Source organism: Parus major, chromosome 1 (assembly GCF_001522545.3).
Source record: "Parus major isolate Abel chromosome 1, Parus_major1.1, whole genome shotgun sequence".
Lineage (NCBI taxonomy): Eukaryota > Metazoa > Chordata > Aves > Passeriformes > Paridae > Parus > Parus major.
In genome coordinates, this window is record NC_031768.1 from 30056275 (window position 1) to 30079855 (window position 23581).

At 41.2% G+C, this 23581-nt stretch overlaps 1 protein-coding gene across 1 annotated transcript in view; it reads left to right on the forward strand.

Annotated features, from left to right (window-relative positions):
- Window positions 1–451: 451 nt before the first annotated feature.
- AFF3 (AF4/FMR2 family member 3) overlaps window positions 452–23581 on the forward strand; it is a 323273-nt gene continuing 300143 nt past the window's right edge. Inside the window, exon 1 of the mRNA XM_015638560.2 lies at window positions 452–663. Coding sequence (XP_015494046.1) covers window positions 452–663 — 212 coding nt within the window. The remainder of the gene's footprint in view (window positions 664–23581) is intronic.

Genomic DNA, 23581 nt, shown 5'->3' on the forward strand with positions numbered 1-23581 from the left:
GCACGCCCCTTTCACACACCCCCCCACCCCCCCCTCTTCGCTCTGCAACTCCCTCCCGGGCCGTCTTTATTGCGCCCCCCATTGCATGCCCTTGACCTCCCCCTGCGCACCCCCGTCCCTGCCCGCCCCGGCGGCGGGTGCGGGGCTGCCAGGGAGGAGGGGAAACAATTTCTAGAAATGTCATTAGCGGCTGGAGGTGGGAAGCGCTGCCCTCCCCCCTGCACCACCCTCCCCAAGCTGCTGCCTCTGCCAAGTCCCGGAGTTTGCTGCGGGAGTCACGCTGCCCCCGGGCGGCCGCCGCTCCTCGCCGCCGGCCCCGGGGCGGCGGCCCCCCGTGGGGTCCAGCCGGGGTCCGCGGGGTGGGGAGGAAGCGCTCCGCTCCCCGCCAGAGCCCCGCGGTGTGCGGGGAAGCTCCCCCGGGTCGCGGCGGCACCCGCGGGGGGATGCCGCGATGGCAGCCCGCGGTGGGACGCGCTGGGGGGACAGCCCCGGTGGGACGCGGAGCCCCGGCTGGCAGCCCCTGGAGCGGACAGGCCGTGCCTGCCTTCCCCTGCGGGCCGGGCGGGGTGCGCTCCAACGCGGGTGCGCTCCGCGGAGCAGCGGCGGCACTGCGAGCCCGCCCGCCGCGCCTGGAGCGCCGGAGCTGAGGTTCCTTCGCCTGGAGTCAGTTCTCGGTGTGCGTTTTGTTTTAAACCGTGTTAGGTGATCTATGGCTTCTGTCAGTAGGGTGCGCGTTCGACAGCACCGGCTTATCTCCTCGGTGGCAGGTGTAGCAAAAGAAGCTGGACCACCGAGTCCCGTTAGTTGAGCCGCTTCTCACAAAAGACCTCGGGATGATGAGAACAGCTTGCGCTGCATAATGTGGATGCTAATAAATGCATACATTGATAACATGGAGCCCAATAAAACTTTTACATTGCTGTGGGAACTTTAAAGAGCACATATAATACAAAATTAGTTATTATCCCATAAAAGTTTTTAATTATAGTGTTTCTGTCTGTGACACAAGTTAAGGCTATGCCCTCGTTTCAATTATAAATACCAATATTCAGTTTATATCCAAACCATAACATTTATCTCTGGCCTGATTTTAAGTTTACAGTCCATATGCATGGTTTTACAACTAAATTACGTTTTTTCTATTAAACAAGAGTGGGAGAAATAATACTTTTACACATTTGACTGCTTTTCTCTTTCTCCTTGACTGAGGACAAATTTTGGGCAAATGTTCTTTTTTAGCAAAAGTGGGCTGTCCATTATTCTCTTTCCTGAGCCGGCTATTTGAGTTAACAATAATTTGAAAAACTAACAACATAACTCCTGGGACATTAGGGATCTAAGCTGTGTCTGGCCATTGCTTCTTCTCATAACCTTTTTAGCACGCTTTTTGGCTGTTGTGGAGCCACTTTCAAATGCCTGTGGTCGCCATAAGACCTCTGTATGGGTCCAAAAAGACATAAATTGTTTTCCAGCTAAATTACCTGCTTAAAAATATCTGTATTTGCATTACTTGCAATCTTGCGGTTTCATAGCTCTAGTTACTTGTTTTCCTCTATAGCTGTTGCAGTTTAGAAGTTGAGTTCATCAGAAAGGCTCCAAAAAGCACGTTAAAAGCCATTGCATAGTGCCAGGCCTGCATTCATTGCTAAACTTTCATCCCTTTGTAGGGGTTGAACCCCACAAATGCCCAGAGCAGTGGCTAGTGAGGGGAGCAAGGGCATTCCTGTTCTGTTTCTGAGTCCTTTTGGGGCACCAGGTTTTGCCACCAGCTTTAGCTTGGAGTATCAGATCATGGGCTGAAAGCTTACCATGAAGCAGCTGTTTGACAAGTGGTTTGGAATAGTCAGTTTTGAAAAGTCGTACAAACAGTAATAAATAAAAGCTTACTTTGGCTTGGTGAAAGCTTCCAAAGTCTGTTGTGAGGGTCAGTGGTGCCTTGGGGCCCTGGGTCATTCTCCCATTTGCAGGCAGGGGTGGCTGTTGCATGCTGCCCTCCTGCCTGCTCGCCAAGGGGCAAGTTATGGACATTCTCAGGAAACCTGGTGTGAATTCTGTACTAAACTGACCAAAACAAAGCTGGTATGGTAATGTTCAGCTATGAAGACTTATGAGAATGCCTTCAAAGTTGTGCAGTTGTTGCCAAAAAGGGAAATAAAATACACCACACAGATAGGAAGTACTTCATGGCAAAGAGCAACACTTAATGAGACTTAATTTTCTCTGCAGCAAGAATGAATGTTGTCCTTTATTCTTTTGAATGTAGCCATAATGGCAATTTGCGCACTTAATTTATGACTGAAAATCCACTTTTTGAAGTATTTGGTGAACATTTTGCTTAGAAGTGCAGTAATTAAATATTAATGTGCTGTTCTAAAGTGGTTTTTTTTTTTTTTTTTTATTTGAGATGTTCTTGGAAAATCAAAAGGAGTTTCCAAATGAACAGGGGCATGCTAATCAATTCTCATTGATTGTTGCTATTATACTATTAATGAATTTTCTTTCCAATTAATACATGCTATGTCTTTTGCTTTGCTGTAACACAGAAAATGTAATGATATATCATGTAGTAATTATAAGACAGTATTTAGCTAGTAAACTGCAATGGTAAAATATTGTGAGCTATTTTCTACTAAACAGTAGTTTTCCCAGGTTGTATGGATGCCAATAACACTTCTGCTTTCCAGAAAACTACTATAATTCAAATAGTGAAAGCTGAGCACAAACTCAAATAGGAATTTTAAGAAAACATACCAATCTGTGGTGTAAACAAAACTTGTGCCCATTTGGTAAGCTTTTTCTGGAACATTTTAGGGTGTTCAGCCCAGCTTAACTCAAGGTGTTTTTACTGCTGACCAACAGAGTTATCCTGAACGCAGGGCACTGATGACTTCAAACCACAGCTCTGTCTCCTGTTTTTCTTTCTCCATGTGTAGTTTTATTTGTCCAGACTCAAGGATGTGGATTCTCCAGTGCGTTACAGGTTTGCATTTGTTTACACTGGACTAAAAGAGATGGAAAATCTCACTTGGAGGTGTTTTATATGCCTGTTGTACATCAGTAAACATACTATAAATGATGGAAAGCAGCAAATGAACAGACCAAAGGACCTAATCAGAGTGCCTGGACAAGTTCTGAATTACAGGCATTTGTTTTGTTACTTGTTTTATTTAACAGAGGAAGATCAAAATGCAGCCAGGTCCTTAACTCCATGCTTAGCTTTAGGCACAGCAATAGGCCCAGTGAAGACCAGCTAGTAAAGGTTCTCCTCACATGCTGATGTAAGGTACATGCATAGGCAGAGTTGTTCCCCCTTCATTAAAACAATTAGCAGATTTATTAAAGCACTTACTCTGTTGTACCAAACAAGAAAGTAATTTTGAATGTAAGACGTTTGTTAGCCACAAACAAAACAGTGTTTGTTTAGGTAAAAGAAGCCAAGTATGTAATTGGTTTATTTGGTAGTTACCTGATACTTCTGTGCGTTTTTAGTTAACATCAGTTTTGTAGGGGTGGGATATTCCTGTAAAAAATGTATAGCTGTATAGCTTCCAAGCTAAGATCAATATCAAATGCCACAGTATAAGATGGCCCAGTGTGTTTTACAGACCTTGTACTGAATTATTAGTTCATTTGCTATCTTTGGGTCTGTTCCTGCTCCATTTGAAGTCAATGAGAGTTTTGTTTGGAAGTTGCTATTAACAAAAAGTGGTCAGACATCCAGCAGTCTTATAAATGAACCTTTTGTAACTTCTCGATTCCAGGTTGCCTGGCTTTTAGTCTCTACATTTTATATTTGTGTAAGACAAGATTTTTTTCTTATGTTCCTTGGTGCTTACTTGAGACAGTTTTAGAAAGCTAATTCTACACATCTTCAGTCAAAGTAGATCACAATGTTTATTTTCAGATAACATTAAGCAGCTACTTTGGGGTGAGAGGGGTCACTCCTCAGTATGGTAACAGGTTGGATCAGCTTGACCTTTTCACAGAAAATGCTCAGCAATAGTAACTCCCTCTCACAAAAAAAAAAAGTAAAAAAAAGTAAAAAAAAAAAGTTAAGTTAGTGTCTTCTTTTTTCTCACATCTCCTTTACAGCTCTATTCCAGCCTGTGTCTTTGCTGCTTATTTCTTTCTTTTTAGCTCTTGCGCCTTTTCAACCAATAATGCTTGAAATCATCTTCGTCTCTTTATTTCTCTCTGTGTGGTGTTTCCTATTCTCCCTTCCTCCCAGTGTCAACTCACAGTTACCACCTGTCTCTCATTGAGATCTCATCTAAAAATTTGCTCTTTCTGCGATGATTATAAGTTGTGAGCAAACAATAGACAAGTAATAACTATAGACTGTTCCCTTCTCCTGCTTTCACAGCATGTTCTCTCTTCCTTGATGCCTGTTTTTTAGGCTGGAAGCCCTTTGGGTCAGGAACTGCTTTCATCGGTTGAACTTTTTTTTCTTACAGCACTGAACAAACTGTATGCGCTAAAACATTATAAATAATAATAAGAGCAAGCTTTTCATGGTCAAAATACTTTATAAACATCAGCTGAATAATAATATTTTAAAAACATGTCTGCTGTGCTGTGTGAGTGCTCATTTGCTGGATGTAATATACCACATCCTCCTCATTTGAGTCTCCACTGAGTCCAGAGGCTTTGCCAGTTTACATCAGATGAGAATCTGGACTATTATCTCGAATTCACAGTACTTAGTACTTTTTTTTTTTAAAAGAAAAAGTAGGTTTTTAAGCTTGTGATTTGTTTTTGCCTAATAAGTAAAATTCTGTTACAACAGTAGGACAATGGATGTGCTTTCATCTGTCTCCCTGAGGACTGTTTGAGTACCCATGCCCGATTGTGTGTTGCAAGAGATGAACAACCCTTTGGGCTTGCATACTCTCAGACCTGTAGATTTGTCATCCTCTGGGATGCATTCATCAAAAGTTGAAGTAAAACCCTTACTAGGTTGTTGGAGAAGGGCTCAAAAGAGGTAATGAGATGCATGCAACAGTTCCCATTATTTGTGAATATTTGAGGAAAATAACATGTTTCTTAAAACTAGTGGACAATTATTAATGGGCCATTATAAAAACAGCATGCCAAAAAATACTGGCTGTGGGAGCATCTTGTCATCCATATATTAGCAATAATTTTCATACTCCACTCCATGACACTGTCATTAAAGGAATCAACTGTTTAATTACAGGGGTTTCTAACTTCATATAACAAATTAATCCATTAACTTCGTATTTATGACTACAAAATGACAAATCATGAATAAAAAGAGAGATACTTTACAGTCTGGTTATAATATTTTTAACAGTAGGAGTAATAGAGTAAAATCTATAGAAATGAAGAAAACCTGACATCACGTACAGGTAGAAATCAGGGAGGTTAAATTCTGTATAACATGTTGTCTCATCTGATCTGGTTCTAACTGTGAAGTTGCCATGTCACAAAATGAGATTTCCAAAAGGATGATACTTTCTAGGAAATCCATGCAACCTTTCTTTGTATATGGCTGGTTAGCTGCAAGGGTAATTCCAGGGAAAACCTACAAGTTCTTTGGGAAAAGCTGGAAGTAGGAAAAGGGAAAGCTGTAATCAAACTTTCTTGGTTTTGAACAGAACTAGCTCTTTGTAAACCCTGCCCTGCTGGGGAGTGGGAGTTCCCATTTTGGTGCTGCTGCTGGGCACTGGATTTACTCTCTGACTGCTCCCAGCGAGCCCACTGGTCCCTGGTATGGTCAACTACATTGGATTCAAATAATTCTCATTAGGGCTACTCTTCTGTCTCTTAAAATCAGTATTAAGACACTGGTTATACTTGCTGGTTCTGCCTCAGGCCCCAGGAGAGCAAATAATGGATACTTATGGTTGAATACTCAGGTAATACTCTGCATAATTTCTGAATAATTTGTGGGTAACTACAAATTTATACTTAGGAGAAAGAATGAATGAACTGTAGTGACAGTTAAATGAACATAATGACAATTATTATTAATATTCTGTGCTAAACGTTTTCTGTATCTTTTCAAAGGTAAAAATGCATAACTTGTGTTCCTCTCTTACAGGTTGATAGCTCAACTTTCCTAGTACCTTAAGCAAACAAAAAGTAGTGTTAGTGACTTGAGGGGACTGCATTTTATCCTCTTAGGAAGATTTAAACCTGAATGTATGTACCAAGGACCTGGATACAAATGTATCTTGGGAAATATGACAGTAGGAATGCAATTTAAACTTAGCCTCAGAGACCCTTTATGTATTTCTTAAAAAATAAATTAGTTCCAATGCAGCAGTGGTGGTCTCAGCAGGCAGGAAACACTTAAAATTATGCAGAAGGGACCAGAAATCTTTGCTAAGAAGCTTTTTGTTGCTATGTTTTGTTTCTCAATAAAGATGATCCACAACTGTAAGTACTTAAAGCTAAAATCAAGAGGGTTGTATCTGACAAAGCTGCACAACTTCTTAATGTAACCCAGTCCTTCTGTGTGGTTGTTTGCACATGTTTTGGACCAGAGAAAGAGTCCTTTGTGGCTCAGCCTGGTTTGACTACATGGCAGGAGTGTACAAGTAGAGGATGAAGGTGGTGTCTTCTTACACTGAGGTATGTTTTGATTGCTTTGAGCTGTGATCACCTCTTGCTGCACATAATCACTTTTGAAATCTGTTATGGAGAAACTCATGGCTTCCCTGGCTCATGCATTGCCATGATGGTGCAGCCTAGATGCCAGGTATTACGATGACCCATGATGGTAAGAAAAATGCAAATATGACAGATGGATCAGAAGGAAAAAAAGGTTTGGTGAAGTATCCATTTGAAGAGTTCAGATTCAAAAGCCATCCCAGCAATAGTCTTTCCAACCATGCATCTCCCTGTTTCTATCCTTGGCTTCTTTGTTTTGGTCACTGTGAATGTTTTGGGGAGCCTGTTCTCATGCATTGGTGTTGGCAGATGTCCAAAACCTCATCTGGGGGGATGTTAGCTTTTTTTTCCGATGATGCTAAATGGTGTCTACATCCTAGTGATGCACCAAGAGAAAATTGATTCCTTCTGTCATTGACCACTGGTGACCCAGAAGGGTTCATCTCTCAGGTCTGTCAATTTTTGGAGAGAATGATGTAACTTTAATGTTTTTGTGCTCCTTTGCTTTAGAATAGCAAGTGCTGTAGGTGCTTGTACCTTAGCTTAGAAAAAATTAACAGACTGACAGAGACTCTGGAGAAGATAATTACATTGATATTCATGTGAAGACACTTTTTAATATTTTTTGTTTCTGACATAGGGAGGGAACTTGTCATGTCATCAACTGTTTTTAAAGGACAAAGTAACAATAAAAGCTAAGAATGCATTTCTTCATTTGTGTTTGGCAAAGAGAGTGTAACATTTTCTCCAGGATGATGACCTTGAATTAAATAAATGTCACCAGTGTAAAGAGTAAATTAATGTCACAATGTGCTTTATTTGTGGTTAGGCCTGAAGAGTGTCAGGAATTTCTTAATACAAAAGGTGTCTGTGTGCTAGTCCATTTACCAAGGCTTCCTACAAGAAGACCACCATGATCCTGACTGCTCTGAATTTGTGTCACCACACTGCCTTGCATGTTTGTGTGCACCAGCGTGTTTGCAGCTTGTGGAGCTCAGCCTTTCAAAGCATATCACAGAATCACAGAATGGCTTGTGTTGGGAGGGACTTAAAGATCACTTAATGCCAGCCCCCCTGCCTTGGACAGGGACAGCTTCCACTAGACCAGTTTGCTCAGACCCCCATCCAGCCTGGCCTTGAACACTTCCAGACAAAGCATCCACAGCTTCTTTGGGCAACCATTTCCAGTGTCTCAGCAGTGTCTTTATCCTCACAGTAAAGAATTTCTTCCTAGTGTCTAATCTAAACCTACCCCCTTTCAGTTTGAAGCTGTTCCTCCTTGTCCTATCACTACATGCCCTTGTAATAAGACTCTCCCCAGCTTTCTTCTCAGGCCCCTTTAGGTCCTGGAAGGTGCTAAGAAGTCTTCCCTGAGACTTCTTGTTTCCTTTTTCTAAGGAGTGAATCCCATTCAGAACCTGGTCACTCTCTAACATAGAACGGGCAAGGATTTTAGTTTGGTTTGGTTGTGTTTTTTTGGTAACTGCCACTGGCTATGAAAATCTGTTCCAAACCCATAGCAGTGGTAGCAAAAATGTAGGCATTACATTACACATCTGTGGTAATGTATACCTGTTAATGTATCCCTGGCCATTTAATACAGATTATTCTGCAACATCTGAGGTGAAATGGTATTGAGATAAACCCCAACAAAGGAAAGCACAGATAAATGCTTCTGCTGCTGGAGCTGAACTGACTTTTGTAGATCCAAGCAAACTATCTCTTTATGGCGCTCTTCAAGGCTTCACACTTCACAAGACCTTGCCAACTTGGGTGCATGGCTGCGTGAACATGATTACATAGCAAGTGGTATAAATGCAACCCTTTTTTTGTTGTTGTTCTTAGAAGTATATAAGTAGCAGTATCTTGAACTAATTACAGCTGATGTAAAGCACATTTAAGGAAACCCATTAGCAAAGAATTAGAACTAGAGCAGATTAGCTATTCTTTAATGGCCTTGACTGTAGATCTTTTGATGCCTTGGTAGCTTTTCTAACACTCGTTGCTCATCTGTCTTTATTCAATGACTGAGAAGCTTCTTTCAAGTCACAGTCTGATTCTAATGTGAAAAATTCGCTGGTTTTTGCTGAAAAAATTATTACCTGGAAAAGTAAATTCTGTGGAGTTCTGTGTTGTTTTTGTTGTTGAAATTTAAAGCATTTTTCTGCTCGATGTGTCTGTATAATAGAGTGAGCAATCCCTAATATGCTTCCTTGGAGTTATTAATTATTTACTTTCCTGAAATGCAGATCATAGACAATTTTACATGACTTCCCTTTGTACAGACTTTCTTGTCTCTCTCTTTATTTTTGTATGCTTTGCAAATGCCAATAAATTCATTTTCACTGAAAGGGGAAATAAGTAATTTAGATGATTGCAGTTGTTTCATAATTAATTAATTTCAGTTTAAAATAATCAAGTATTGTCCATCCATTGTTCTGTGTGCTTTTCTGAGGCATTAAGATTCACAATGTCAAAATAAGTTCCAGATGGAAGTGCGTACTTTATAATCAGAGAAAAAATATCTGGTTTTGTCAAAAACCTGAAGAGTTCTGCCCTGACCTAAATAGAAAGTATTATGCTTAAACACATTTTTCAGGTTTTGAGACATTACTTTAAGAATTACTTAAAAGTCCCAATTTGAAAAGTTTTATAGGGTAATAATTTATAAACGGAGCTATAGAGTAAGAGCAATAGTGATGTATGACTATATGTTAATTTGTTTCCTCAAGTACTCCTGGTGTCTGTTAAAATGTAACAAGTAACCAGGCTTAGCACATTTCCCCCTTTTTGGCACTCTTCTGTGATAAAGAGAAATATTTGCAATGATAAATCATCTCTTTGCTAATAATCAATAAATAACACATTCTCCTGATAAAAAATTAATAGTAAAATGAAATAAAAAATTTTGAGCAGAAGGAAGAATAGTTGAAATGGTGCGCTGAGAACGTCAGTATGTTCTTATACTTTAATAAATGCTGGGGTTAGTGGAAGGACTTTCAATGTGGCAGTTTGCAATAAGAATAAAAAATCTTTTTTGAACATGAAAGACTCTTAAGCAAGAGGTTTACATTATGTAAATGTTAGTGTTACTGGCAATAGCCCATTATAAAGGAAAACTTCATATTCAGAAAAGCATTTGCAAATAATGGGATAGATGCAGCAATCTCTAGTCCTCACTTGGACAACTTTCTCTTTGAAGTCAATGGAAGTTTTGCCTGAATTAGGTGGAAGGAATTAGCCCATTCGTTATTATCTGAATTACATCAAGAGCTGACTGCTAAACAATAAAATCATGATTCATAACGTAACGGCTTCACTTAATTCTTTTGTAGTCTTAATATATCTCATTATATGGTACTTCTGTTCTTTCCTCTCTGTGCAGTATTCAAATTAATAACAACCACCTTTACATAACTGATGGTTCGACATGTTTTGCTGCCTTAGCAAGATCAAAGGATTTTATATACCCTTTTTGGATAGATATCAAGAATGGGGTGATCAATCTCTTCAGGAACCATTAAGCACATTGTAAATATCTCAAGGTACCCAATTAGACACAAGTGGTTTGCCAGATGCTGAGAGCATCACCAGTTGTCAGAAGATCCCCAAATCTGTGGGACAGTCCAGAATTTATTAGGGATTAGTGGTGGTTCGAGTTGTCACTCCACTGATTTGTGGTCATTCAGCTGTGCCCTGCCATAAGCAGCCTGCATGATATGTGGAGATAAGGTTTAAGTGACAGATACTTTGTCTTGCCCCCCAGGCACCTTTGGGTGGGAAGGAGGCAGGGATGGATGGACACTGGTTTCAGTTCCTCTCTTGTGACCAGAGAGGAATGTGAGTTATGTAAGTGAATGTAAGTGAAATAGCAAAACTAGAAGGGCATAAGAGAAGCAGACTGAAGAGAACAGCCCAAGAAAAGGGACCCCCAAAAGGCTTTATTACGAAGCTGGAGTTAACCCATTAACCCCTCACCAGGAAGCCATCTGCAGCCTTCAGGCTTTAAGAATTCTTTTTATCTAGAGATATAATCGACACAAGATGTGTAACAGCTGCAAGCTGTCAGGTTTGTCAAAGTAACTAGAAAAATTTGTTCTATGACACACACAGAGCAAAGTAATGCATAGCTAAAAAAAGGAAAGGAATAAATTATCATAAGGGTTAAAAAGAGGAAGAAAAATAGTCAAATAATGAAAGTTGCAGGTAATTCTGGAGCATTGATGATTTGAAATTAAACTACAATGAAGGTTTCCAAGAGTCAACATCCTAACTATTTACCCCAATAGCAAAAACAGTGAAGCTCCTCATGTTCCCATTATAACCATACTTCACTGAGGGGCTGGAATGGTCAGTGTTCCACGCTGACTCCAGAACACGGTGGCTGTTGCGTTATTTTATCCTTCTGCCTGTTGGCTGTTGTTCAGGTGCATTACCATTGCATTTTGTATCTGCAGAGAGACCCAGATTTGCTGTAATAAGAGCTGCTGAGGCTTGGGACAAAAAGCCAGTTGCAGTACCAAAAACTCTGTAGACAAAGTGAAAAGCAGAAGAAAATTACGGATAAAAGGCAAAACTGGTCAGAAGGAAAAGACTGGAGTATTTTAATAATCTGAATAAACAGCAGTTGCAGAAAACCGCCAGCCTGACAGTGCTGCCAAATCCATGAGTGTGAGCATGATGGGAAAACAGAACTTTCTTTTTAAGAAGCTCAGAAGGAACAATGCAATGATTTTGGGCATGTTTATGAGGACTCCTCCCAAGAATGAGTGACAGCACAGGGATACCCTGAGGGATTAGTTGGAAACTTGGAAAGCCTTAATGGGTCAAGAGAAGACTAGAAAGCCTTATTGTAATAACTTTTGGTAATGACTTTTCATAACGATGGCGACAGGCCACAAAGGGCTTTCATGGTGAGGAAAGTGGGAACCAGTGAAGAGCTGTGGAGAAATGGGGCTCATAGTCAAAGCACCCTGCCTGGGAAATGCTGTTTGCTGTGGCATCTCAGCTGGAGCTGGCTCTCATCTGTGAAATCCAAGGCATTTGGATATGCAATCTAAGGCATGTGCAAACTAAGGCATTTATATTAGCAGAAAAATGCCCGTGCCCAAAGAAATCAGTAGATGGATCTCTGTAACACATTACAGTTTAGGGCTCCCATCATCCCAGTGTGTTAGAGTTCTGATACTGAAATGCTGATAACTGTTGGGTCTTCTGTAAGGCACTTCAGCACCTCATCAGACTACATGTGGCACCGCTGGGAACTAATTAAATATACCTACTACTGTACTGCTATGGAGTACTGCTATAGTACTCCTGCTTTGGATCAGTCTGAGTCCTGGAACACTGACCTGGATGCCAGTCAGATATACCTGATTCCCACTTTCCAGAATTACTTGGAAATGTACCTCTTACTGAGAGCCTTAAAGAAAATGGAATTCTGATTTTTTTAACAAATACGTAGCTCAAGTGTTTTCCTTTGTTCAACTCACATTCATGTGCCAAAACAACTAATAAAATTTCAGACTTGCTTATATGGTAATTTTGTTGGTGGAAGAAAGTCATCTATTAAATCTGAAGCCATCACAACTCATTAGGTGCTAATGTATCTGCTGTGTGGTAGAGCAGCAGGCCAGCTCTGTTGAAACGCTGCTAGCTCGCCCTCATCCGCTCACAGTTGTCTCTGGAGAATTGGGAAGTACAAACAAGTTTTTCAACAATACGCGCTAAGGGTATGCTAAAGTAGCGGCGTTTACTTTATCCCAGAAGTCTGTCTCTGTCTGCAGACAAGCACGGAACCAAAGCAAATGCAGAAGTTTGGGAATGGTTCCTGTATTTCCTCCTAGGAAGTCTCAGGAGAATAGGTGATTGTGTGTGCTCACAGATGTCCTGGGTACGTGCAGTAAATCCAACATTTTCTGAACATGCTGCTGGCCTTGCTGCACCTGGTAATAAACCCTGGCAATAAATCAGGTGATCTACACATGCATAATAAATCCGATGCACCTGAATGCCGGCATACAGGATGGACATGCTGTGCACAAACTGGCTCTTTTCCAGGTCTTCTGGATGTCAGGTTTCCACTGTGACTGGCTTGCCTGGGAGTTCTGGCAAAACTGCTGACATTCTCTTTTTATATCAGCGTTTCCAGGGCACGTCCAGGGGGAGGGGGACATATGGGGGGTACTAAAGCTTGAGCATCATTTTTCAGTGTGCCTGTACTCATTCAAGCCATGATACAAGCCTGCAAATATAAACAATCCCATACCTGTAAAGATACTCTTTCTGTCAACTTAGGCATTTTTTAAAAAATAATACCCCAATTTCTTCCAAGTTCAGATCTATTTTCCAGCTCCTTTACATTAAGATTTTGTATGTATCAGATGAATGCTCTTACAGCATCAAGGCATCAGCATCCTGAATACCCTCTCAGTATTCATCAATATATTTATTTTTGTAGAAGAATTTTAGTTTAAGAACTGTCATACTGTTAAGTTTGTGAGGACCTTTCTGAGGGCCATGGATGTCAGAGCATCTCAGGCAGGGAGAGATTTGAGCCTGTAGTTGTACATTGTGATTCTGCCACCTCGGAGGATGTTCAAAAGTGGTAAACTTCAAGCCACAGTTGGGTCATGGGTTGCTCCCTGCCCTGTAGGCCAACTGACTTGGTGCAAAATACCTTCACATGCTGGAAAACCATAGAATTACAGAGTCACAGAGTGGTTTGGGTCAGAAGTGACTTAAAAGATCACCTAGTTCCAGCCCTCCTGCCAGGGCAGGGATGCTGTTCACAAGACCAGGTTGCTCAGGGCCCCATCCAACCAGGCCTTGAGTGCTTGCAGGGATGGAGCATCCACAGCTTCTTTGGGCAACCTGTTGCAGTGCTTCACTGCCCTCTGGCTAAAGAATATTTTCCTAGCATCTAATTTAAACCCATCTTCTTTCAGTTTAAAAACATTGTCCCTTGTCCTGTCACTGTCTGCCTGTTTGAAAAGTCCCTCTCCTCATTTTTTATAAGCCCCTTTTCAGTACTGGAAGGCCTTGGTGAGGTCTCCCTGGAGCCTTCTCTTCTCCATGGTAAACAACCCCAGCTCTCTTAACTTGTCTTCTTAGGAGAGGATCTCTGATCATCTCTGTGGCTTTCCTTTAGGCCTTCTCTAATGGGTTCATGTCCTGTGTGGAGGACTCCAGAGCTCCAGAGTATGCAGTATTCTGAGTGGGGTCTTCTGCTTGGTTACATGACAGCAGAGTAGGGGTGGAGGATTACCTCCCCTGACCTGCTGGCCACTCATCTTTTGATGCAGCTGAGGATGCCGTTGGCCTTCTGTGCTCTGAGTACACACCCCTGTCTGATGTTCAGCATTTCATCCACCAGAATCCCCAAGTCCTCTGCAGGGCTGCTCTCAATGACTTCTTTTCCCAATCTCCTCATATCTGTGATTGCCCTAACCCAAGTGCAGCACCTTGCACTTGGATTTGTTGACACATCACATCACGAGGTTCTGGTGTGTCCACTTCTCAAGCTTGTCCAGGTTCCTCTGCATGGCATCCTGTCCTTCTGTTGTGTCACCTGCATCGCTCAGCTTTGTTCCATCTGCAAACTTGCTGTGGGTGCAGTCAGTTCCACTGATGGTGTCTTTGCTGAGGACACTGAAAACAGCAGTCCCAAGGCAGGGCCCTGGGAGATACCACTCATTACCCACCTCCCCCTGGACACAGACATGGACTCCAATGCTTTGTCTGCATCCATCCATCCAGCCAATTCCTTATCCACTGAACAGTCCATCCATCAAATCCATGTGTCTCCAATATGAAGATAAGGATGTTATGTGGGACCATATAAAAGATTTTACAGGAGTCCAAGTAGATTAAATCGGTCCTCTTCCCATGTCAACCATTGCCATAACTCTCTCATAGAAGGCCATCAGATTGGACAGGCATGATTTTCCCTTAGTAAGTAGGAGCAGCTAGGTTTTATATTATTAAGGTAAAGAAAGGTATGCAACCTATTTATTGAAAATTCTTCCTTACCACGTGGTTATTGGAAGCCCCAAGTGTGTACACTAGGGTTTGATTTTATTTTGCTCTGAGTGGTAGAGGTAACGAGCCCCATTGAGAAATGGTAGCAGAGAGTCCTAACAGTGCCTAGATTGATACTCACTTCTGCATTCATTTGGGAAATGAGGGAAAGGACCTCAGAGCTATGAGAGTAGGTGACTGATTTTGTAAAAATAAAAGCATCTTCTTCTTTATGTTCTCTGGTAAATGAGCCTTCTTTACCATCATGATATGGGCTACATAGAAATGAAGCAGGGGACTTTACTGGACTGTATGTCACTGCACTTGTGTTTAAATAAGGAATATATTCAGAGCAAAAGTGCTAACTTGATTTCAATAAACCAGAAAACATGTAAAATACTACTAGACACTGTTGGGTTACAGCATTGTGTCTCCTTTAGACTTTCTCATAGTGGTTTTCTATGCCAATTTAGGACACTGCCTTTGAGCTGATTAGAAATTCTGAGCAAAGTTGGAGGGAATTTTTGTGTTTCTTCATCTGGATGACATGCTTATCAAGTCAGCTACCCCCAGTCTGATACAGCAGGCTGCCAACAGACTTGTCACAGCTTATGAAGAGTGTTTGTGGTGGAGAGAGAAAGTATAATGAAAACCACATCCACCAATTAAACACCTACATTTCCTTTTAGACTCCAAACAATGGACGTCTTTCCTTTTGCAAAAGAGATTTCTCAAATCAAAGCAACTCACAGAAGAAATATAAATGAGGAAGGAAGATTTGAGTAGATCTTTAATGAGTCTCTGGCACAATGACACAGTGAGGTGTGACACATTCATGAATATGATGTAATTGAAAAGATTTAGGTTTGCAAAGGTTTGCTCAGCAATCAGGCAAAAGTAAAGCAGCCAAATATGGGACAAGTTCAGGTCAAGTTTTTCGTACCTGTAATACCAGTCTTTTACTGATAGGAAAAGAGTACACTTGATGCTTTTCTTAGTCTGTGATACATACTTTTAACACCAGAAAAATAGCATCGGTTTTATTTTTACTCAAGTGAACAGAAATTGACCTTCTTATAATAATGACAGGACATAGAAGAGGATCTTTGAAAATAACTGTGGACTAGTTAGGCAGAGATGGAGTAGAGCCTGGATGTGACACATTCAACAATGCTGTAGATAGAGAGGTAGGAGCAGGAGCTTGGGGAGCTATTTTCTCTGAAGAAAATCTCTGGTATAAAAAAAATTATTGCAAGGACACAGAAGAGCAGAACAGATACTTCAGGGAAAGGGTGTAAAAATTAACACTCAATTATTATGCAGTTAATATGGACCAGATGAGTTGAAAGATACTGCAAAAGTATACTGGGTGATGATAAAAACAAATTGCACTATTAATATTAACAGTGGGCTTTTATTTACCTGAGGTAACACTGTGTGATACCTGGCACCAGTTGCATTGAACATCACATCTATAGATCTATAAACAGTTCTGCTGTAGAACTGTACGTTTTTATAGAGAAAAAAAAATCTGAATTGATCAGCTTTGTACAGGGTTGTTTTTCTTCAGGAGAAAGAGTAACTATTTTGGGCTTAGAATCATGTGGGTACATCTATGCTGCTCCTAGAACAAAGCTGTGGGGCTGCATGGTGCTGTATGTGAAAGCCCTCCTCTGGTCTCTATTAGCTTGAGGATCTCTGCCCTGCTGTGCTGTGTGCTTGTAAGCTTCCCAGAGGATGTGAGCCAGATGAACCCTGTCTTTGTGGGCATGGGCACCTTATAGGCTTAAAAAGAGAGAGGTGAGCCAGGCTTATTTGTGAGACTGTTTCCTAAGTGTGATAGAATGTCAGCAGATTGCTCGTTGTACAGTACTTCATACAGTGATGCATCTAAACCTGCAGTCTGTAATCTAAGATGTGTGATTACTGAGAAATTCAGTCAGTTCAGGCAAGAGACATTGCTTATGGGGAGTACAGGCTAAGGGAGCACAGAAGAACCTTAGGTCTTCAGTGGAAATCAAAACTAGGCAGTTCTGGAAGGTCAGAGTACAGGAGTAATCCACAAAGGCTGCTTGTTAGCAGGCTGGAGACATACCTACATTGGAAGCTGAATGCAGGACTAACATACTAGTGGTCTGTGTATCCAAACCACTGAAAATCACTTTGATTTTATCTGTCATTTAATGTGCCTAGCAATTGCAACATCAAGCAGAAATTCCTCTGGCTTATTTGGAGACTGGATTTTGATTTTGTTCACTGAAGCAGGCAGTGCAAGTTTATGCCAGGAGATTAATTCAGCTGATGATGTGCCACGAAAGCAGGTCCTTACTTGAGTTTTACCACTTTTAGGGAAGGTGCCACATAGTGGTTTATGTGCACAGTTTTGCCAGAATTAACATAGCAAATCCCACGGCCTAGGAACCCCACACAGCCCAGCTGGACACCCAAGATGATGTTTTCTGGCAGAAGCACATTTAGACTTAGCTCCAGCTTTGCTGCTACAAATGCCTAGAAGCAATTTGGGGATTAGCAGACTCATTAGTCTGGTACATAAGGGCCTGGAGAAGTCCAAGATAGGCTATGGCCACATGACTGTCCGTGCTGTTTGCATGCCACACATTATGAGTCTTTGGGATGATAGCACCCAGGGAAGTCAGGACTTCTCTTTTCCAGCTGAATGTTTCATCCACTTTACTGGCCCCATGATCCCTCCATTCCCAGATCAGGTTCCAGGGAGTGTGGTGAAGGGCTTTGAAGGTTATCCAGGCCTTTGACCTAGTAAGTAGAGCATGTTCCTTGAGACTGAATCTTTGGATGTGAAACTCATGCTAGAGACATACTTGAATCTGGGCTTCCATTTTCTTATGCTGCTGCTTTAACCACTGGAATGTTAGCAAAATAGTGTGCTCTGCTGTGTCCTTTGGTTTTCTTTTGAAAGAGAGGTATGCCCCCCTTGTCTGACCTAAATACCCAAGAGGGCACATAGGTGACATTCAAGCTGTGAGTTCTGCTTCCAGTGGGAAGTCTAATCACAGCAAAACCTGAAAGTTCTCTTTGACATTTTCCTTTGGCCAGCATAAGATTTGGTTCCCAATGCAGCATCTGGGTGTTAAGAACTGGCTCTTGGATGCTGGCTTCTTCCCATTTTCCCTATGGGCAGCTTTGGCACCCAGTGCAGCACACTGAGATCCATTTTGAGAGTTGGGTGCCAGACTCTGCACACAGCTGTGCAGCTCATCCCTGTACCCAAGTATTTTAGAAGAAGGTTTAGATTTTAATGTCATTACATTTATTAAGTTTATTGTTATCCCACCAAATTAACTGAAGCCAGCTGCTTCTCTCTAGCAAGAGGTGGTAAATGTTATTTCAGAGGAGAGAGGAACATTTGTCCTATCTTTCAATTTTTCAGAGAAAGCATGTTTGCCTGGAAAATATATCCAGTTTTTTTGTTAATGCCAAGATGGTCTAAAAAGACAGAAGATAATTCCAATCTAATCTAATCTATTTAGAGTATTTCTGGAGAGCCCATTACTGGTGTCTGAGTGACAAATGAAGGTCTGGATTGCACCTGCCAGGTATCTGCCTGGGGAAAAGGCATGTGCAGTACACAAGGGTAAAGGCATGTGCATCCTCATCTTCTCATGCAGGATTTATCCTCTATCCAGCATTTTCTGGTGAGATGTATAATAATTCCCACTAGACATCAGGTCAGATTTCTGAAAGAATATCAGTAACTATGGCCTTACCTATATGTGAGCAGGCAAAATACATGAGGATTTAAACTGAGTAGCCTGCTCTACAGTCTGCAGGATGCTGGCATTGATATGTGGAAAATTGCACACACACGAGCAGCTACTTAACTGAATTTGCTTGCATAGATTTAAAATATAGCTAATGTAATGCCTGTACCAAATTCTGTGAGTTTCTTTTAAGAGTGAGAAGTACTTCTCTAAGGTAGAACAGTCAAAATGACCAGCTTCTATCCAAATTTTGAAGATAGCCTCTACCTGTAATTGGTCATTTCTCTTATGCTCAACCTGGTGCAGATACAAACACGATGCACAGATTTCAGCATTAGCAGTAGCAGATAATTTCCCTCCAGAAAGAAAATGGGACAAATAAGCATCCTGTTCTGTTCCTGTCAGCAAGAACATTTCTGTCTGTTCCTGCTGCAGTTGCTCACTCCTTAGGGCCACTGACACCAAACAACACCAAGCAAACAGTACGAGATTTCACACCTAAGGCTTCATCTGTGCCTTTGCAACACTTCTGGGCTGTCTTACAGAAGTCACTGGCTGGTCCAGCATTCTGCTTCCCATCTCTGTCTTTTACAGGAGCTGCACTGACCACAAAGGTCTAAGACCAAGTCTAGGGCTGGGTTGTGCTGGTTAGGTATGGCCATAGGAGAAAGGGTGATGTGGTATACAGGAAAGTGACAGTAGGAAATCGGGGTTGCTTGAGGCCAGGCTGCCACATAACTGGCTCTGAGAGGCTGGCAACCTGCCCTCCTTAAGGGAGATGCTGACAGCTTCTCAGAGCAAATGAACTCAGCTCCTCTCCTGCTGTCCCTGACCATGCAGGAATGTCATGGTAGCAGAAAGGGATTTATTCAGGGGAATGAGAAAGAGAAAAGGCTCCCCACACCCTTCAGGATCCTGGCAAGCATCACTTGTCTGACATGCAGAGAAAACGGGGGAGTTAAGGGGACTTCAGAATTTGCACCTCATCTCTATTCCCTTCAGAATAGAGGGGGGGTGAGAGGATGGCTGCCTGCAGAAGGTTGGTTGCCTCTCCTGTCCTTCAGCTATTTGGTTCCAGCAAAAATGAGTTTCATGAGGATGATGAGAGCTCAGTGGAGGATCTTGCCCACTGCTGCTGTGCTGCAGTGGGGTCCTTGCCTCCCACCCCCAGTATTTTCTCAGCGGTGAGAAGCAGGTCGGGAGCTGGGCAGCAGCAGAGCTTTGTGTCTGAGGGTTTCTTAGTTGCAGCAGTCTTTTTTTGCTGGTTGTGTCTGGCCTCTCCGAGTGCAAAGAGAAATAGGGAATCCGGCTGTTAGCATGTATCCTCCCTAGACCCCAGCCTGCATTCAGGGATGCGGGTTATTTCTGGAACTGGGTACAGTGCAACATGTATACATTAGCAAAATCAAGTCCTTATGCTGTTCAGGAAAATTTGGCTCTGAACTGAATAGCTAAAAAAGCTATCTGTCTGAGCTGCTTAGAATACTGCACAGCTTCTGCCAGCTGAATAAAACCAATAGCATTTCTATGAACAGAAAGCTTTTGACAACAACCTTTGAATTATGAGTGGCAAAAACCATTCTCTTCATTTTTAACTTCTAACCCATGATGTATAGCATAGCTCTCATTTGAGGATAAGAGGTTACTATCTTATTGACTTGGCTTTAAATTGCATTTCATTGTATTAAAGAGCATCTATCTTTTCTTTTTTTTTTTTTTTTTTTTTTTTTTTTTTGTATGGAGCAAGATATACTATAATGTATGAAGTATTTAACTTTCATGTAGCTGTAAGGCTGAACTTCCAAAAACATTCAGCCTCAAAGCTAAGATGGTATTTAGTGGAAAACATCCCAGAAAATTATGATTTTACAATTACCTTATTGGTAGTTTGATTTTAATATAGTTTTGCTGATAGCTACCTTTGTACTTAAGGATTGTAAATTAATTAGACATACTGCTTCATCTACTCAGGAGGCAGGAGAAGAGCTGAGCTAATAGCTATGGGAGTGCTGTACCAATTTGAGACTGAGGCTAAAATGACATGATAGAGGGAGAGGTTAGTCCTCTCCCAAGGTTGTCACTCCTGGTCACATTTTAATGTGAATTTATTGGACTGAAAGAGGTTAAAGAGGTAATTCTGGAAAGAAGAGAGAAATTTCTAACGTAAAATGGAACTCATCAATAGTCCTGGTGTCTGTGGGGAGTTGTCAGATTCCATAATATTAACCATGTAATTAACAGGATATATAAAGTGATGTGCTTTCAAATAATTTATATTTCAGATGCCTTTCGATGTGCTAATAATACCTCTCTTTTTTTTCCTCCAGTCTCTTGAAATCACTGCATTCCTTTTTTTTTCCCCTCTCATCTGTATAAAACCCTTCGCATCTATCAGAGAGTTCTAACTAGCGCTTGTTCCCAAGGGTGACTTAATGGACAAAGTATAGATAAATCCACATGACAAATCCACTTTGCAATATGGCACAGCTGGCATTCCCTGCTCAAGTTCAGCTCACAAATAAACTTGTGGGGGAACTGCATTGATGCAGAGTGCAGGGCAGTGCCTATTGCCTCACTCTGTCCTGGAAATGACCTCTCACAGGCATGGTGGTGCTGCACCAAGATTTGCATCTCTCTTTCAGACAAATTGGGGTGCAAGGGGTCATTTGCCCTGTACTTTGCAAGAGGTTGTGTGCTTTTGTTGGCGTTTCTGTTGCTCTTCAAAACCTCTTTTTTTTTTTTATTGGGCTTTGAATACCAAAAGGGTAATAATAACAATTGCTAGGAGTCAGTTGTTATTATTATTGTTATTATTATTNAAACCTCTTTTTTTTTTTTATTGGGCTTTGAATACCAAAAGGGTAATAATAACAATTGCTAGGAGTCAGTTGTTATTATTATTGTTGTTATTATTATTATTATTATTATTATTATTATTATTATTATTATTATTATTATTATTATTATTATTATTATTATCTTTAATCTAGATAGGAAAAGAAAAAGAATCCCTGAGCAGTGGAATTACCAAAACTACACCATAGTTTTGTGTCTTGTAATGCAGGAGCCCTGCTGCATAAACTCCTTGCCAGTGATGGCATCTTCTCTCATGCTCCTCTCCAGTGACATGGGGAGGAAACAGGTCTGGGGCTGTTTCAGAGCTGTGCTTGGACTCAGCAGGGGTCATGGACAATCATGGGCTGATGGACAACTGTCTGTCATCAGCCAGTTACTAATAACTTGGTAAGGACCAAGTTATTAGCACTGCATAAACTGCTGCTGATTTCAGTGGGACTTTTTGGAAGCTTCTGTCAGATTTGGCTGAAATCAATTAGCAGGTTCAACATAACAGCCGTGGAAGAGGGAATAGAGGGCAGGGAGACACCACAGTCTAGATGCTTTGCTTTCCAAGGAAACCTTGTTGACCATGCAGTACATGTCAATTTGTGAAAACAAATTGTTGAAACAAACCTGGGTTTGGGAAAAAAAAAAAAAAAATCTTTCTTCTTTCAAAACCATATTTATTGTTAGATGGAAGAAAAAGGTGCAGGTTGAATATCTGGTACAGAGCCCAGAAGACATACTTGCAGGAAATTCCTTTACGGAGTAATTTAGGTCTTTCAGGAAGGATGGTGTGGGAGGCAGCTGGAGTCTGTGAAGGGCAGTCACTGTCCCTGAACAGGACATGGGCCTGAACATAGACCCATATAAGAACATATGTCCACACAGAATAGGGTGTCAAATTGCTGTATATAAGCAACATATGAGCAAAATTCCATTTCCATGATCACTTACACTAGAAACATTTTTCTCTTATATCCATGATACTTATAACTGATCAACATAATGTAATGGCATTCTAGACATATTCTAGTGACTGTGTGTGTTTCTATCAAGAGTTGTCAAAGAGCAATATTGTATACTAACATTTGAAGAATACCAGAAATCGAAGCATTTTCTTCTCCTATGCCCTGGCCATACTATTGTGAAAGTTCACTCATACAACCACTTCCAGCAACTGAACAATAAAACATTTCCAGGCAACCTGCAAATTCATTTGATAGTAATTTAAAACTGCCCATTATAACCAATAACTGGGGTGCTGGAAACCAGTAGAGCAGTTATAAAGTCCTGGCATGTAACTTCTTATGGAAAGCAGTGGCTTTATCACAGCTGTGAACACTCAAGTGACCCAAGGCATAAAATTGCTGCCCAAAAAAAAGAGATCTCATCTCCAGAAAATGCTCAGATATCTACTTATGACAATTACAACAATGATGATTTCACATATGTTCAGCAGACAGTTTTGATCTGTAAAAGGTTAAGTATTTGACAGTTACTTGTTCTTACATACAGATTAGCTGCCTGAAGGTTTAACCTTTAGATGTACTTAAGCAACTACTCTTTAAAATTTATTGTGTAAAACTAGCCAAATAAAAACTGTCTCATCACTTGTAACTCAGAAATACAGAATGTTCCTTAGGTTCAGGATATTTTCACCTTCCTTCTTACCAAATTACTTAGCTGGTCTTGCTTCTTCCTTTGTGCCTGAAAATATTTACAAGCAACAGTGCTTTAATTTGAACAGGCACCACTTCATAATTAAAGGATAAAAGAAGGATTCTGTGATTAAATGTGTGGAATCAGTTATTTTGACTCAGTAAAGAAGGCTGCTGAAGAACATGATTATTCCTTCACATTGAATTGTCCTGAAAACCTGGGTAGGGGGAAAGTGAAAGAGGGAATGAATCTTCATGCGGCCTTTGCACTTAGCTAGGAGTGGAGGCAGAGGAATTACTTATGTAGTAGCAGACAGATTTCCAGATTTCTGTAGGCTTTTGTTGATATTTCCTAAGCATCACAAAACATGGGATGTTTTAAACCTCTTGCATGGAGATGAAATAAATTTAAAATAATCATATGGAACTCCGATTTTCTTTTCATTTATACAGCTACAGTGAGTCAGTGGGAAGGGTTTTCTCATTCACAGTAACAAAGCTGCCCAGTTCTCATTTTTCATTGAATAGGGGTATCAGATTATCAGTGCACATATCTGTGGGGTGAGCATTCCATATGGGCAGCAGCTATGGTGGGCATGCCACTCATGGAGTGCAAGGAAGCCCCAGCACACACACTGGGCATCTCTCCTCTCCTCTCCTCTCCTCTCCTCTCCTCTCCTCTCCTCT